Genomic DNA, 16,225 nt, shown 5'->3' on the forward strand with positions numbered 1-16,225 from the left:
TCAAGAGGAAGGAACACTTCCAAGCTCATTCTATGAAGCCAGCATCACCCTAATACCAAAACCAGGTAAAGACAACACAATGAAAGAGAATTACAGGCCAATATCCCTCATGAACATAGATGCCAAAATCCTCAACAAAATCTTAGCAAATTGGATCCAGCAGTACATCAAAAAGATCATACACCATGACCAAGTAGGATTTATCCCAGGGATGCAAGGATGGTACAATATCTGCAAATCAATAAACGTGATACATCACATAAACAAATTGAAAGAAAAAAACCACATGGTCTTATCAATTGATGCAGAAAAAGCATTTGACAAAATTCAACACCCATTTTTGATAAAAACTCTCACCAAGGTGGGAGTAGAAGGATCATACCTCAACATAATAAAAGCCATATATGACAGGCCCACAGCCAACATCATACTCAATGGACAAAAACTAACACCATATCCCCTAAGAACAGGAACAAGACAGGGATGCCCCCTCTCACCACTCCTGTTCAACATAGTACTGGAAGTGTTAGCCATTGCAATTCGGCAAGAAGAAGAAATAAAAGGCATCCAAATTGGAAAAGAGGAAGTAAAACTGTCCTTATTTGCAGACGACATGATATTATACATACAAAACCTTAGAGATTCCATCAAAAAGCTACTAGAGCTGAAACCGGTTTGGCTCAGTGTATAGAGTGTCAGCCTGCGGACTGAAAGGTCCCAGGTTCGATTCCGGTCAAGGGCATGTACCTTGGTTGTGGGCACATCCCCAGTGGGGGGTGTGCAGGAGGCAGCTGGTCGATGTTTCTCTCTCATCGATGTTTCTAACTCTCTATCTCTCTCCTTTCCTCTCTGTAAAAACTCAATAAAATATATTTTAAAAAAATTAAAAAAAAAAAGCTACTAGACTTAATACATGAATTTGGCAATGTAGCAGGATACAAAATTAACCCCAAGAAATCTGAGGCATTTCTATATACCAATAATGAACTTTCAGAAAGAGAGATTATAAAAACAATCCCATTTACCATTGCACCAAAAAAATTAAGCTACCTAGGAATAAACTTAACTAAAGAGGTAAAAGACCTCTACTCAGAAAACTACAGGACGTTGAAAAAAGATATAGAGGAAGACATAAACAGATGGAAGAACATACCGTGTTCATGGATTGGTAGAATCAACATCATTAAAATGTCCATACTACCCAAAGCAATCTATAAATTCAACGCACTTCCCATTAAAATACCAACAGCATACTTCAGAGATCTAGAACGAACTTTCCAAAAATTCATCTGGAATAAAAAAAGACCCTGAATAGCTGCAGCAATCCTGAAAAAGAACAAAGTAGGTGGGATCTCAATACCAGATATCAAGTTGTATTACAAAGCCACTGTTCTCAAAACTGCCTGGTACTGGCACAAGAATAGGCATATAGATCAATGGAATAGAATAGAGAGCCCAGAAATCGGCCCAAACCAATATGCTCAATTAATATTTGACAAAGGAGGCAAGAACATACAGTGGAGCCAAGATAGTCTCTTCAACAAATGGTGTTGGGAAAATTGGACAGATATATGCAAGAAAATGAAACTAGACCACCAACTTACACCATACACAAAAATAAACTCAAAATGGATAAAGTACTTAAATGTACGACAGGAAACCATAAAAATTCTAGAAGAATCCAAAGGCAACAAAATCTCAGACATATGCTGAAGCAATTTCTTCACTGATACAGCCCCTAGGGCACTTGAAACTAAAGAAAAAATGAACAAATGGGACTACATCAAAATAAAAAGCTTCTGCACAGCAAAAGAAACCATCAACAAAACAACGAGAAAACCCATTGTGTGGGAAAACATATTTGCCAATGTCATATCTGATAAGGGCCTAATCTCCAAAATTTATAGGGAACTCATACAACTTAACAAAAGGAAGATAAACAATCCAATCAAAAAATGGGCAAAGGACCTAAATAGACACATTTCAAAAGAGGACATTCAGAAAGCCAAGAGACATATGAAAACATGCTCAAAGTCACTAATCATCCGAGAGATGCAAATCAAAACAGCAATGAGGTACCATCTCACACCTGTCAGACTGGCTATCATCAACAAATCAACAAACGACAAGTGCTGGAGAGGAAGTGGAGAAAAAGGAACACTTGTGCACTGCTGGTGGGAATGCAGACTGGTGCAGCCACTATGGAAGACAGTATGGAGTTTCCTTAAAAAACTGAAAATGGAACTCCCATTTGACCCTGTGATCCCACTTCTAGGAATATATCCCAAGGAACCGGAAACACCAATCAGAAAGGATATATGCACCCCTATGTTCATAGCAGCACAATTCACCATAGCTAAGATCTGGAAACAGCCTAAGTGCCCATCAGTAGATGAATGGATTAGAAAACTGTGGTACATCTACACGATGGAATACTATGCTGCTGTAAAAAGGAAGGAACTCTTACCATTTGCAACGTCATGGATGGAACTGGAGAGCATTATGCTAAGTGAAATAAGCCAGTCAATAAAGGAAAAATACCACATGATCTCACTAATTCATGGACAATAGAGACCATTATAAACTTCTGAACAATAATAGATACAGAGGCAGAGCTGCCTCAAACAGATTGTCAAACTGCAGCGGGAAGGCCGGGGAGGGTTGGGGGGCAGGAGGTAGGGGGGTAAGAGATCAACTAAAGGACTTGTATGCATGCATATAAGCATAACCAATGGACATAAGACACTGGGGGATAGGGGAGGCTAGGGGACTGTCTAGGGCGGGGGGATAAAATGGACACATATGTAATACCCTTTGTAATACTTTAAGCAATAAAAAATAAATAAATAAATAAATAAATAAATAAATAAATAAAAGTAAAAAAAAAAAAAAAAAAAAAGAAATGACCAAACAACTGAACAGCAGGCTGCATGGGGCGACCAGGCCAGCGGGGGGTCCGTGAGGGGTGACCAGGCCAGCGGGGAGGGCGGTACAATTGGCAGTGACCAGGCTGGCAGAGGGGGGCAGTTGGGGGCAACCAGGCCAGCGGGGGAGGGGGGGCAGTAAAGGTGACCAGGACAGCTGGGAGGCGCAATTAGGGGCAACCAGACCAGCGGCGGGAGGGAGGGCAGTTGGGGGCAACCAGGTCAGCAGGGGGCGGCAGTTGGGGGCGATTATGCTGGCAGGGGGGCAGTGAGGGGTGATTAGGCCAGCGGGGGGGGGGAGCAGTTGGGGGTGACCAGGCCAGCAGAGGGGGGCAGTTAGGAGCAACCAGGCCGGCAGGGAGGGGGCAGTTGGGGGCGACCTGGCCAGCACACAAAGGCAGTGAGGGGCGATCAGGCCGCCTGGGGGGCGGGGGCAGTTAGGGGCAACCAGGTGGACAGGCAGGTGAGCGATTAGGAGCCAGCAATCCAGGATTGTGAGAGGCATGTCCGACTGCCGGTTTAGGCCCAATCCCAGACATTCCCCAAGGGGTCCCAGATTGGAGAGAGTGCAGGCTGGGCTGAGGGGACACCCCCCCCCCCACCGTGCACATATTTTGTGCACCGGGCCTCTAGTGGGACATAAGAGATGATGTGGTATATAGGAGACAAAGAAGAGAAAAGTAGCAGTTTTAGGCCAGTGAAAGCCACTTTTTTTTTTTTTTTTAACACAAGAGAGAAGAGCAGGAAAGCAGTGGTTCTTTCTTAGATCCTCTACCAAACAGCGAGGAAAGGGTATGATGCTCTCAAAATGTCCGTAATTAAGTCTCATTGGGACTTCAAACGCCGACTACATTTGACCATCTGTACCTTGGGTGTTTGCGCAGCATCAGAATGCGGAGGCGGTCTTTAGCCTCTTCAATATTAAGTGGGAGCCTCTGGGAGAAACTCTCATCCTGATCCAGCCGCGTACAAAGGTTCTGCAGTTTCATCAGAAGCCCCGATTTGTCTTGTTTCCCAACTGAAACCCAGTGCACACCCCCTGGGAAGCAACCTGGTGAGGACAAAAAGAATAAATTAGGCCTCTGGACATGCGTCCTTCTTTCAAAGATGTTACTGATAAGCAGCAGATTTGTTCCAATCTTCAATCTCATCACATCTTCCACTTCTTTTGCTTACGGGTATAAATTTTACTTGTAGGGTATTACTGAGCTTTATAGCCTGAATCTAAGAAAAGTTGAAAATACGGAGAAATTGAAGTTGGAAGTAAATCTGCTTTATATATATATATATTTTTTATTTCAAAGAGGAAAGGAGAGGGAGAGAGAGATAGAAACATCAATGATGAGAATCACTGATCAGCTGCCTCCAGCATGCCCCCTACTGGGGATCGAGCCTGCAACCTGGGCATGTGCCATTGACTGGAATCGAACCTGGAACCCTTCAGTCCACAGGCTGACGCTCTATCCACTGAGCAAAACCAGCTATGGCTAAATCTGCTTTTTATCAGTAAAATCTTACCAAACAAAATTGTACAATCTTTTTCCTATTCCATCAATCATCACTGTACAGCAGTTTCTCAACCTAAGCCCTTGAGACATTCTGGACCAGACAATTCATTGCTGTGAAAGACTGTCCCGTGCACTGCAGGATTTTTAACAGCCTCCTGGGTTCTATCCAGTAGATGCTAGGAGCACTCCCCCTCCCTAGTTACAATCACCAAGTGTCTCCAAACATTGCCAAAAGTCAGTTGCGAGGTGAGGGGGCAAAATCACCCCTGATTGAGAACCAATAATGGCTAGAAATGGGTAACTCACTCATTATGGTTCTCATATAGAGACTTAAAGTAAAAAGTTAGGTTCAAGTCTGGCTCTAATGCTTACCAGCTATGCAATCTCTGGCAAATCACTTAACCTCAGTCTCATTCATTATACTGAAATAAGACTGCTTACCCTACCTATTTCAGAGTTACTCTGAGAAATTAATGCTATAAAATATGTGAATTTGCTGTGTTAACTGTAAAGGGCTGTAACAGACTTTCTTAGTGATATAGATCTGAGAGCACCTTACACATAGTAAGCTGTGAACTAGTAAGCACTCTAGAAGAGTGGACATTATTATTACTGTTCTGTCAACTGTTATCATCATCATTATTGTCAATTAAAGCACAGCATTTCTTAAAGTATATATTTTTACTTGGATATGACTAGGGGTCAAAAACCTTAATCCTTCATAGACTATACTTAATCAGTTCCCCATAGATAGAAAAAAAAGTAAAATATGGGGAACAGTAGCATTAGATCATATCAGTGGCAAGATCAGAATTTGGCAATGTACTGAGAATCTAAGAGAGAACAAGTGACCAGGAGACAAAGAACTCTGTGATAACTGAGTTAAAGATGGCTCCATGAAGCATGGTTTGATGATCAGTGCCACTGTCTTAGAAGAAGCTGGACAAAGTCCTAAGCTTTACTCCTAAAAGCTTCATGAGTTCCCTTATGCTTCCTTCAGAGTAAGGCAACAGTTACAAAGCAGTAAATCCCTGGTTTCTGTTTCACTTTCTGGCTCCACCTAGTGTTGTAGCTGTGTTCTGTGAGTGCATATGTTTGTAAATGCACAGGAAAAAGTTTGAAAGAATTTACTGTAAATTGTTAACCATGACTATCGCTGGTGAAGAATTTAGGAGAAAGGGGAGAAAGGTAAGTGAAAAAAATTTTTTATCTTCTTTTTAAATGAAAATATTACTACTGTAATAGTTATTTTTTAATGTATCTTTATTGTTGAAAGTATTACAGAAGTCCCCTTCATTTGTTTGTTGTTTTTCCATTGACCCCCTCCACCCTCCACCAGCCCCCTCCCCCAGGCCTTCACCACTCTATTGTCTGTGTCCATGAGCTTTGCATATACTACTGCAATATTTAAAACAAAGTTTTAAACTACCTGTTGCTCCTACAGTTCTTTTATTTTTTAATTTGTGCTTTCTATTTTTAAAAAAATTTTTTAAATCATCCCAGGATTAAAGACAAGGCAAAGAAAGTACCCTTTCTTTGATATAGCTAGCTAGTAAACTTTTTAGATTTAAATTTAACTACCTATTACTTACACCAAAGGTCTTTCTCTCCTAAATTTAAAGCTAATAAATGAGGGCATTATAAACATACGCAAGAAAAAAATAAAACACTACTAGCTTTAAAAATATAGATCAAATGACCTACTGATCTGAAAAACTCTTACCATCACAAAATGACAAATATTGAAGCATTAATTCCACATTTCAGAAAGAACCTAAACATCTTGATTATGGGCACAAGAGGGAGCAATTTAGCCTTGTATGATTTCTATAATTCACTCAGAGAAAAAATGCCTTTATTCGGAGAAAATTAGCCCCATCCGACTTTCCACACAAGGTTTATCCTGGTAGCAATTAATAATATAATAGCATCAGGGAACTTTTGGAAGGACAGAAGCAAATAGGCAGGCAGCCTCCGGAAAAAGCTTCCATTCTTTAAAAACTCAGGGGGAGAGAGGCTGGAGAATGAGTTCAATCCCCAATAACCAGTGATTTAATCAAGCATGGCTACGTAATGAAGCCTTCATAAAAGCCCAAAAGGGTGAGGTTCAGAAAGTTTCTGGCCTTGTGGACACAAGGAGGTGGAGGGAGAACAGCACACAGAAGCTCCACACCCTTCCCACATATTTTGTCCTTTTGCATCTCTTCTAACTGGCTGTTCCTGAGTTATATCCTTTTATAAGAACCCAGTGATCCAGTGAGTAAAATGTTTCCCTGAGTTCTGTGAACCGCTCTAGCAAATTAATCAAACCAAGGAGAGGGAACCCCTGGTCAGAAGCATAGGTAACAATCTGGAACTGTGATTGGCATCTAAAGGCAGGGTAGCGGGGAGAGATAGTTTGAACCTTTAACCAGTGGGATCAGACGCTATCTCCAGATAGACAGTGTCAGAATGGAATTTAAATCATAGGATACCCAGCTGGTGCTGAAGAATTGCTGGTTGTGTGGAAAACTCACATGTGGTGTCAGAAATTAAGTAGGGTTGTAGTTGTGTAGAGGCGACACATAGGAGGAGTGTGTTTTCCCTTAGAAGCGGGGAAGGGAAATGAGAATGAGAAATTTTTAAAAGGAAATACACACAGCAAGAAACTACAGACCTAATATGATAAAGACTATGAACTAACCCAGCCAGCATAGCTCAGTGGTTGAGCATCCACCTATGAACCAGTAGGTCACTGTTCGATTCCCCATCAGGGCATATGCCAGGGTTGCAGGCTCAATCCCCAGTGGGGAGCATGCAGAAGGCAGCCTATTAATGATACTCTCTCATCATTAATGTTTCTCTCTCTCTCTCCCTCTCCCTTTCTCTCTGAAAGCAATAAAAATATATATATTTTTAAAAAGACTGTGAAATAAAAAATATAATTAATTCAATCCTCTGTACCTGAAATCTCACAAGAGCATATAAGGAATACGAATTAAGCTCACTATACACGGGAAAATTGCAACTGTCGCTAACATTTTCCTAAAACAAAATATTTAAAATCTATTCCAACAGCACAGTTTACACAATATGATTCCTGGGCAATTAATACCATAAGTTGTTAGTCAATTTTAACTGCTAAAATTGAAAATTCACCCCAATAATTGAGTGATTTCAACTGAGTTGAGGGTACACTTTTAACCCTATAAATTAGCACATTATAAATGTATATTTTATAGGAAATTCATCATAATATTGAAAGAAAAACCCATTTCTTCATACTAAAGAAACTTAATCTGATTTCATCCTGAAAAACCTTGGTGATCAATTTTGCAGAAGATAGATAGATAGATAGATGGATAGATAGATAGATAGATAGATAGATAATAGATAGATAGATAAAGATTTACATAGAGCTAAGTCCCAGGAAACTTCTTTATAATGACAAAGAAGTAGGAATTGGGCATACTTTCAACAAGAGTAAGACCAACACTGCTGACAAAGGCTTGAAGTATAAATAAAGCCACGTGTATACAACAGGAGTGCCCTAGCCTTCACATTTCCAAATCTCTCAGAGGTTTAATATTTATTCCATTCATTCTGTCATCTCATCATAAAGGATCTTAATGACTAACTATGCATTAAAAATAAAAAAATTACTAACAACCAGAAGTCAGGAACTGTCCTTTACTTATCCGAGAACTCACTAATGAATAGAGGCAACCAATGGGGAAGCTGTATAACTATTCCTGACAATACCCTGAGAACCTATCAGACTCATTAAAGTCAGGAGTACACCAGCCAAGTGTCCTAAAACCCTTTTCTGTACAGTTTGCCCTTCCCCACTCCAGTAACTACCCAATATCCTTCCCACTTTCCCTACTCTCCATCCCTACCCACTCTGTCTGACAAACTTCTAGTCTTCCTCCAAACTCTAGCTAAAATGCCATCTCATTCAGGAAGCCTATCCTCTTTCCCTATAGACATAATGCATCCGTCCTTCGTTCTGACTTTGTACCTTATACTTGTTTCTACTGGTCAGTTTATCACAAATATCATAATTTGTTTACATGTTTATCTCCCCTACCAGAACGTGAGTGAATCCTTATTAGATAAACAAACTGTGCCTTCTTTCTGTATTCCCAGTACCCACAGCAGTGCCTGGCACCACAGAATACCTAAAGCAAGAAAAGTCAGTCACCAGATACCGAATGTATCTATAAAGTCCCCCTACAAAAACCTACCAACTCCCAGAAACCTAGTCAACTCCCAATTTTTCTTCTTCTTGAGGCTTACTATAGACAAGTTACTAAAGATTTTTATTTTTAAAGATAAGCAACTGATAAAATTATAGAACTAGAATTAGTAGTTTAATACAGGATGCAAATTCATGGGAGAATCACCTACTGGGACAGGCATTAATGGAACTGAGTTTCCAAGAATCTCTTGCACTACAGCATTCTGCCAAATAAGACACTGAAATAGGAAGTTTTATCAGAAAGTCTACTACTGCCTGAAAAGCAGGGATATAATCTTTCAAGATCCTTTTTCTTTTTTTTTTTTAATATATTTTATTGATTTTTTACAGAAAGGAAGAGAGAGAGAGAGAGATAGAGAGTTAGAAACATCGATGGGAGAGAAACATCGATCAGCCGCCTCCTGCACATCTCCTACTGGGGATGTGCCCGCAACCGAGGTACATGCCCTTGACCGGAATCGAACCTGGGACCTTTCAGTCCGCAGGCCGACGCTCTATCCACTGAGCCAAACCGGTTTCGGCTCAAGATCCTTTTTCAACTCTACAGTCCCTTCATTGGTAAGATACAAGGGAACTAGCTTCATTCCAGTGATAATAAGTGCCATCTGATAATACATGAATTTACTGGCCTGGCTAGCCAAGCCTCATTGTGATGGCCTAGGTCGAAAATATATTCCCAATGTAACCATAACTGTGGTAGGCAGAATAATGTCCCCCTCAAAGATGTCCACATCCCATTCCACAGAATTTGCAAAAGTTACCTTCCATGGCAAAAGGATTTTGAGATGAGATTATCCCAAGATTACCCTTGTGATGATGGAGTCACAAGGGCCCTTATAAGAGGGAGGAAAGAAGGTCAGAGTCAGGAAGGAGATTCGATGACAGAAGCAAAGATCAGAGAGAAAGAAAAGGTATGAAAATGCTGGGCACTGCCAGCTTTGAAAATGGAGGAAGGGGCCATGAGTCAAGAAAGCAAGTCACCTCTAGAACCTGGAAAATCCAAGGAAAAGAATTCTCCTTAGCCCTAGCCGATTTGGCTCAGTGGCTAGAGCGTTGGCCTGTGGACCTAAGGGTTCCGGGTTCAATTCTGGTCAAGGGCACATAACGGGATTGTGGGCTTGATCCCAGGTAGGGGGCATTTAGGAGAGAGCCAATCAATGATTCTCTCTCATCATTGATGTTTCTCTCTCTCTCTCTCCCTCTCCCTTCCTCTCTGGTATCAATAAAAATATTTTTTAAATAGATATATTTAAAAAGAATTCTCCCTAGATCCTCAGAAGGAACTCAGTCCTGCTGTCACCCTGATTTTAGCCCAGTGAGACTTATTTTGGACTTCTGACCTCCAGAACTGTAAAGATAATAAATCTGTGTTATTTTAAGCCACCGAAGTTTTGGTAATTTGTTACAGCAGCAACAGGAAACTAATACGATGCCTAGAGAACATCTGCTTTGCCAGCAACACATGGTAATCAAAACTTACTTTCTAAGAGGTCATGATCACGAACAGCTTCTGCAGCTAATACAGTCTTCCCACAACCTGCCATTCCATATACAGTGACCCATCCCGGTTCACCATTCAGTTTGAAGAGCTTCTGTTGAATTGCATTCACCAGCTTCTTCCTAGTAACAAAAACAACTGGCCTCTGTGGTACTCCTCCTTCACACAGGACTGTTCTTACTGAAATCCAAAACAAAGCAAGCGTGAATAGAACTTCGAAATGACTACTCAAATAATATCATAACAACCAGGGAGTATAAAGCTGAGGCCTTAAATTCAGAATTTCCAAGAGAAGAAAATGTGGCTAGCATATTAACTTCAATTTTCTGATTTCTCAGAAAACTCAGAACAAAAGCAAACATATACCTTCCAAGATGACTATAGACACTGGAAATCTCCATCTATATCTGCCCTTACCCTATTTCTCTCTGACTCTCCAATCTCTCTCTCAGATTAGACTGGAGAGGAGAGTGTAAAGGGACACATATGGAATTCCTTTCAACAACTTAGCTTCCTAATCAGTCTTATTCTTTCCTATGCATGAACTTGATAAACACAGAACTGGAGAAGAACTTAAATAAAGGCCTATAAATTATCTTATTGTCTCTAAAAATTAGGATATATTTATTCTTACCTCAGAGCAGTAGATAGCCCACTGAGCAAAAAGAAAATGTGAGTTAATATAGATGCAAATAAAAATATTTAGGTTGGAAAATAATTTTTTCACACACATTTTTCAGCGAACTGATTAGTCTCTTCAGCAGACTCCATCTACAATAAGATAAAACTGCAGCAATGTGGCCACTGTGATAGCAATGTGATAGAAGGTGCAAGTGTTATGCATACAAACCATAAGAAGTTATTCCACCAACTGAATCTTTGCCATTGGAAGAAGAGATGACAGGAAGACCACCGTGGAGAAGGACAGCAAGATCTTTATATCCTTCATGTAGTAAAGCATTGTAGAATGATATGTAGGAATCATTATCTTTTTTAAGTATCATTTTAATTAGCATAGCTGCTCGATGCTGTTGAGTGGGCTAAAAAAAAAAAAAAGTAGCAGTTTAGTGTACTATAAAGAATATGTTTGCAACAAATCAGTGGAGAACAGTGCAAGTTCTGAAATAAATTCTAAAAAAATTTTTATTTTTTTAAAATTTATCTTTATTGCTGAAAGTATTATAGATGTCCCCCTTTTTCCCCATTGACCCCCTCCACCCTATCCCCACCTCCCCCAGGCTTTCACCACACTATTGTATGTGTTCATGGATTATGCATATAAGTTCTAATTTTAAAGAAAGCATAGGCTGCCTAAAAGGACTTTACCTCGTTTTTTACTTTTTCTTCCTCCGATGGTGTTAAAACTCCATCACTAACCATGTGATCCATTATGTAGGGTGTTTTGATGTCCTTTTCCAGGGCTTCTCTATGTTGAAGCAAACAATTTCGAGCTTTGGCATCCATTCTCCCTCAAATTTTTCTTTCTCTGAGCTGTTAACCATGAGCTACAGGCAAACATCAAAATATATGTCAGGGCAATAAATATATGAAAGATGTGTAACCTCGCCGAAACCGGTTTGGCTCAGTGGCTAGAGCGTCGGCCTGCGGACTGAAGGGTCCCAGGTTCGATTCCGGTCAAGGGCATGTACCTGGGTTGCGGGCACTTCCCCAGTGGGGGATGTGCAGGAGGCAGCTGATCGATGTTTCTCTCTCATCGCTGTTTCTAACTCTCTCTCTCTCTCCCTTCTCTCTGTAAAAAATCAATAAAATATATTTAAAAAAAAAAAAAAAGATGTGTAACCTCACTGGTAATCAAGATATTTAAAGAAAATAAGATTTTATTTTTTGTGAAGATTTTTTTAAATGGACAAAATCCAATGCTTTCAAACGTGTGAGAAAATGAGTATTCTTATGCATTACTTGAGGTGAGTACAAAATGGATGCAACTTTTCTGGAAGGCAATCTAGGATACAAAAGTGTTCAAAGTAAGCATTCTCTTTAACCCAGAAATGTCACTTCTAGGAATTTATCACAAGGAGACATTCATATATGTACACAAAAATATTCACAAAAAGTTAACAGAGTGCTCAGCTGATAAAGAAAAGATGAAAACAACCAAAATGCCAACCAATCTGAGTATGGATTTTAAAAACTAGAGTATATATATACGATAGAATCCTATCTAATAAAGAGGGAATATGCTAATTGATCCTCATGCCGTCGCAAAGATGGCGGTGCCCACAGCCAATAAGGAGGGGATATGCTAATTGACTGCCCCGCCCTCAAAAATGGCAGCACCCACAGCCAATAAGGAGGGAATATGCTAATTGACTGTCACGCCCTCAAAGATAGGGGTGCCCACAGCCACAAGATGGCAGTGCCCAGTCCCCTCAGCCCTGCTGGGGCAGCAGGTGCACAGCAAGACCGGGCCAGCCCCCAGGCTGGCCCGGCCGCTCCGCGTGCCTGCCTCTGGAGATCCCCAGTCCCCTCAGCTCTCCAGGTGCCCAGGACTGGCCCAAGGCACAGGCAAGCCTTGGATGGCGGCTGCCCAGCTGACACCCAAGGTGCAGGCAAGCCTCAGATGGCAGCTGCCTAGTCGCCCAGGGCTGCCCGAGGCACAGGCAAGCCTCGAGGCTCAGGTAACCAGGGCCGGTCGAGGCTTGCGCTGCCGGCAGTGGCAGCAGCAGAGATGTGATGGGGCGTCGCCTTCCCCTGATCGCCAGGTCACCTCCTGCCCCTGAGGGCTCCCGGACTGTGAGAGGGGGCAGGCCTGGCTGAGGGACCACCCCCTCCAGTGCATGAATTTTAAAATAAAACACAGCTCACCCTAACCAGTTTGGCTCAGTGGATAGAGCATTGGTCTGCGGACTGTAAGGTCCCAGATTCGATTCTGGCCAAGGGCATGTACCTTGGCTGTGGGCACATCCCCAGTAGGAAGTATGCAGGAGGCAGCTAATCGATGTTTCTCTCTCATTGACGTTTCTAACTCTCTATTCCTCTCCTTTCCTCTCTGTAAAAAATCAATAAAATATATTTTAAAAAAATAAATAAATAAAACACAGCTCCATGTACTGACATGAAAAGATGCTAATGACACATTGCTGATTGAAAAAATTAGAAATATGATCCCATGTACAGCACAAAATATGTATCATGTAACTATATAGGGAGATGTTTCAAAGTTTGTTCAACAAAATGTTTGGGTTACTTCCAAGTAGCAAGACTTTGAGGTTTCCCCCTCTCTTCTCCCCCTGCCCTGTCTTTCTTCTGTACTGCTCTGTATTGTCTTAATTTTTTTTCAATACACATTATCACTTTTACAATAAAAAAACTTCCTTTTTAAACTAAAATTTTATAAACAATAATCATACTGAAGTCCTCATGTTTAAAAAACTTTTTTTTTATTGATTTCAGAAAGGAAGGAAAGGGAACAAGAGAAACATCAATGATGAGAGAGAATCATTGGTTGGCTGCCTCCTGCACGCCCCCAACTGGGGATCAAACTTGCAACCCAGGCATGTGCCCTTGACCAGAATCGAACCCAGGACCCTTCAGTCCCCAGGCCAATGCTCTATCCATTGAGCCAAACCAGCCCGGGCTATTTAAAAACTTTTTGTTTTTGCCCTAGCTGGTTTGGCTCAGTGGATAGAGCGTCGGCCTGCAGACTGAAGGGTCCCAGATAGTGGTATTGTGCAGGGGTCCTCAAACGTTTTAAACAGGGGGCCAGTTCACTGTCCCTCAGACCGTTGGAGGGCCGGACTATAGTTTAAAAAAAAACTGAACAAATTCCTATGCACACTGCACATATCTTATTTTGAAGTAAAAAAACAAAACGGGAACAAATACAATATTTGTATTTGCATGTGGCCCGCGGGCCGTAGTTTGAGGACCCCTGGTATTGTGTAATAGTTCTCACACAAGGTGTATGTCAGCTCTCTGTCTTCAATGATAAACATAGTTCTCATATGCTCACTCCACTAATGTTTCTGCTGAGCTGCTAAGTATGACCAAGCAACAGGAAATACACTCTGATGTCATTTCTTGGATTAAGAGACCACAAAGAAAGAATCATATTCTTTACAGTATTATACTCTTAAGTTTCTACCAACTTTATTTCAAATATAATGCAAACTTTTCCATGGGTATAAAACCCAGATCAGAATGTATGCAAGTTTTAGGACAGTAACAGAACTCCATCCAATGTATTACAGTGAGTGTCTAAATGTGTATATTCATTTATTCATTCAATAAACATTTGAGCCTCTCCTTGTGCCAAGCCCTGCATTTACAGAGAAGATTAAATCATATCCCTGATGAAGTTCACAATCTAGTGGGAATTAAAAATAGATAATTAGAATGTTATGTCTAAGAACAAAAACAGGGATAAACACAAGTAACAGGAGCACTAACCAGTAAGTTTCAATTATCCTATCCTATATAGTAAAAGCATAATACGCAAATCGACCAAACAGCGGAATGACCATCTGGCCCACCATCCATCCATACGACCCATCCAGGGCCACACTATGACACCCACTGGCGCCAGGCCAGCCAAGGCGGGTGCGATGCAATTGGTTGGCCCAGCCATCACTCCGTGATCGCCCGCAGAGGGAGGCCCAGGCCACCAACTAGCGGGCTACAGCGGGTGGACGGGCCTCCCTCTGCAAGGGAAGCCTGGGTCCGGGGTGCCGCAGGGAAGCAGGTGCCAGCAGCGGGGGAAGGAAGGCCTACTCTTGCATGAATTTCGTGCATCGGGCCTCTAGTGACTATATGTTTTTAAAGGGCCACCAAGTGTGGCACTTGTAAATATAGGGAAGTAGAGCATTTGCCTATGCTTGTCAAGTTTCATAAAATGCCCAGGCCTGGAACGAAACTGCTAAAGAAAACGTTATGATTAGAATCACAGCTATCAGATTTTTAAAATGTTAATAACGTTTTTATGATCTCAATTAAACGTAAAACATCCCTTAACTGTAAGCAATAAAACTCGATTTGACAAAACAAAAATGAATTTTTAAAATCATGTCCAATTGCCTAGGCAAGTAGACATTCTGACAATCTGAAACTAATTTCCAACTAATTTCTAATTACCTAGACTTATTAAAAATACGTAAAATTTGAAGTGCACAAATTGAAATATCCTGAGTAAATTCTCAGTGCCCCATCTTTTGTAGCCACACCAAAACGAAAAGTCAAAAGTCTTCATAGATGTAAAATCCCTTATTCTTTCTAAAGGAGGGCAATTTCATCCAGAAAACCCGTTAATAGCTGACTACTTCCTCTTTAGATAATTTCTCTTCCTGGTAGAGAAAGTACCTTGTCCCAGAATTCTGAGTCCCAAAGACCCGGCTTGGGGAGAAAAACGAGGCGCAAACTCACCCAAACCTTCCCACCAAGATCTTACTGGGAAGAGCAGCCCTGCGGGAACAGACTTGGAAACCAAATTGGAGGGACCGGGTGGGGGAGGGGGTGTCGGTAACAGGGACTTCCGAAAGGGAAAGCAGGACTCGGAGCGCGGCCCGGACTAGTCCGGGTCTGCCAGGTGCCTCACCTGGGCTGCCGCGGTCCGGGGCGCCGAACACCTCCCGGGACCTGCGACAGGCGGAGATGTAGGCGCCACCTCCCCAGGCAGCCAACACAGTCCCGGGGCGCGAGGTGAGGCCCGGCCCGAGGCCCGCCCCGCCGATGAACCCCACCCCAGACACAAAGAAAGGAGGGCCACAGTCGCTCCTTCCCCCGGACGGCAGCTGCACCCGGGGGGCCAGGGCCACTCTGGATGCTGCCGTGGCTATTTCAAGTCCTCGCGGGTCGCTGTCGGCCCAGACTGCTCCCTCACCTTCGGCTCCCTCACCCTTTCGGTGCAGGAATAAGGCATCCGCGTCCACCTGAAGCCGCCTCTTTGCCGTAGGACCGCGGAGCAGTCAAAATCCGCGGGACCCGCCCAGCCGGACGGCGCGCGCCCGCGCATGCAAATAAACACACTCCAAGCCCCAAGGCGGGCGGCCGCCGCCGTGCGCGCTCCCGCTCCGGGTTTAGCCCGCGCACGCACAAGGAA

The 16,225-nt window shown here is 42.2% G+C and overlaps 1 protein-coding gene across 7 annotated transcripts in view; it reads right to left on the reverse strand.

Moving 5' to 3' along the window:
• APAF1 (apoptotic peptidase activating factor 1) overlaps positions 1-16,165 on the reverse strand; it is a 94,145-nt gene extending 77,980 nt beyond the window's left edge. For 2 of the 7 annotated variants that reach the window (XM_059681905.1, XM_059681903.1), the window contains exons 1-5: positions 16,007-16,160; positions 11,497-11,675; positions 11,021-11,210; positions 10,153-10,350; positions 3,792-3,975 (exon numbers count right to left, since the gene is read on the reverse strand). In XM_059681905.1, the coding sequence (XP_059537888.1) occupies positions 3,792-3,975; positions 10,153-10,350; positions 11,021-11,210; positions 11,497-11,634 (710 nt within the window). In that variant the 5' untranslated portion in view covers positions 11,635-11,675; positions 16,007-16,160. The other 5 variants (XM_059681906.1, XM_059681907.1, XM_059681904.1 and 2 more) reach the window with 4 other exon arrangements.
• Positions 16,166-16,225: the final 60 nt, after the last annotated feature.

The sequence above is a fragment of the Myotis daubentonii genome, chromosome 2 (genome assembly GCF_963259705.1).
Source record: "Myotis daubentonii chromosome 2, mMyoDau2.1, whole genome shotgun sequence".
Lineage (NCBI taxonomy): Eukaryota > Metazoa > Chordata > Mammalia > Chiroptera > Vespertilionidae > Myotis > Myotis daubentonii.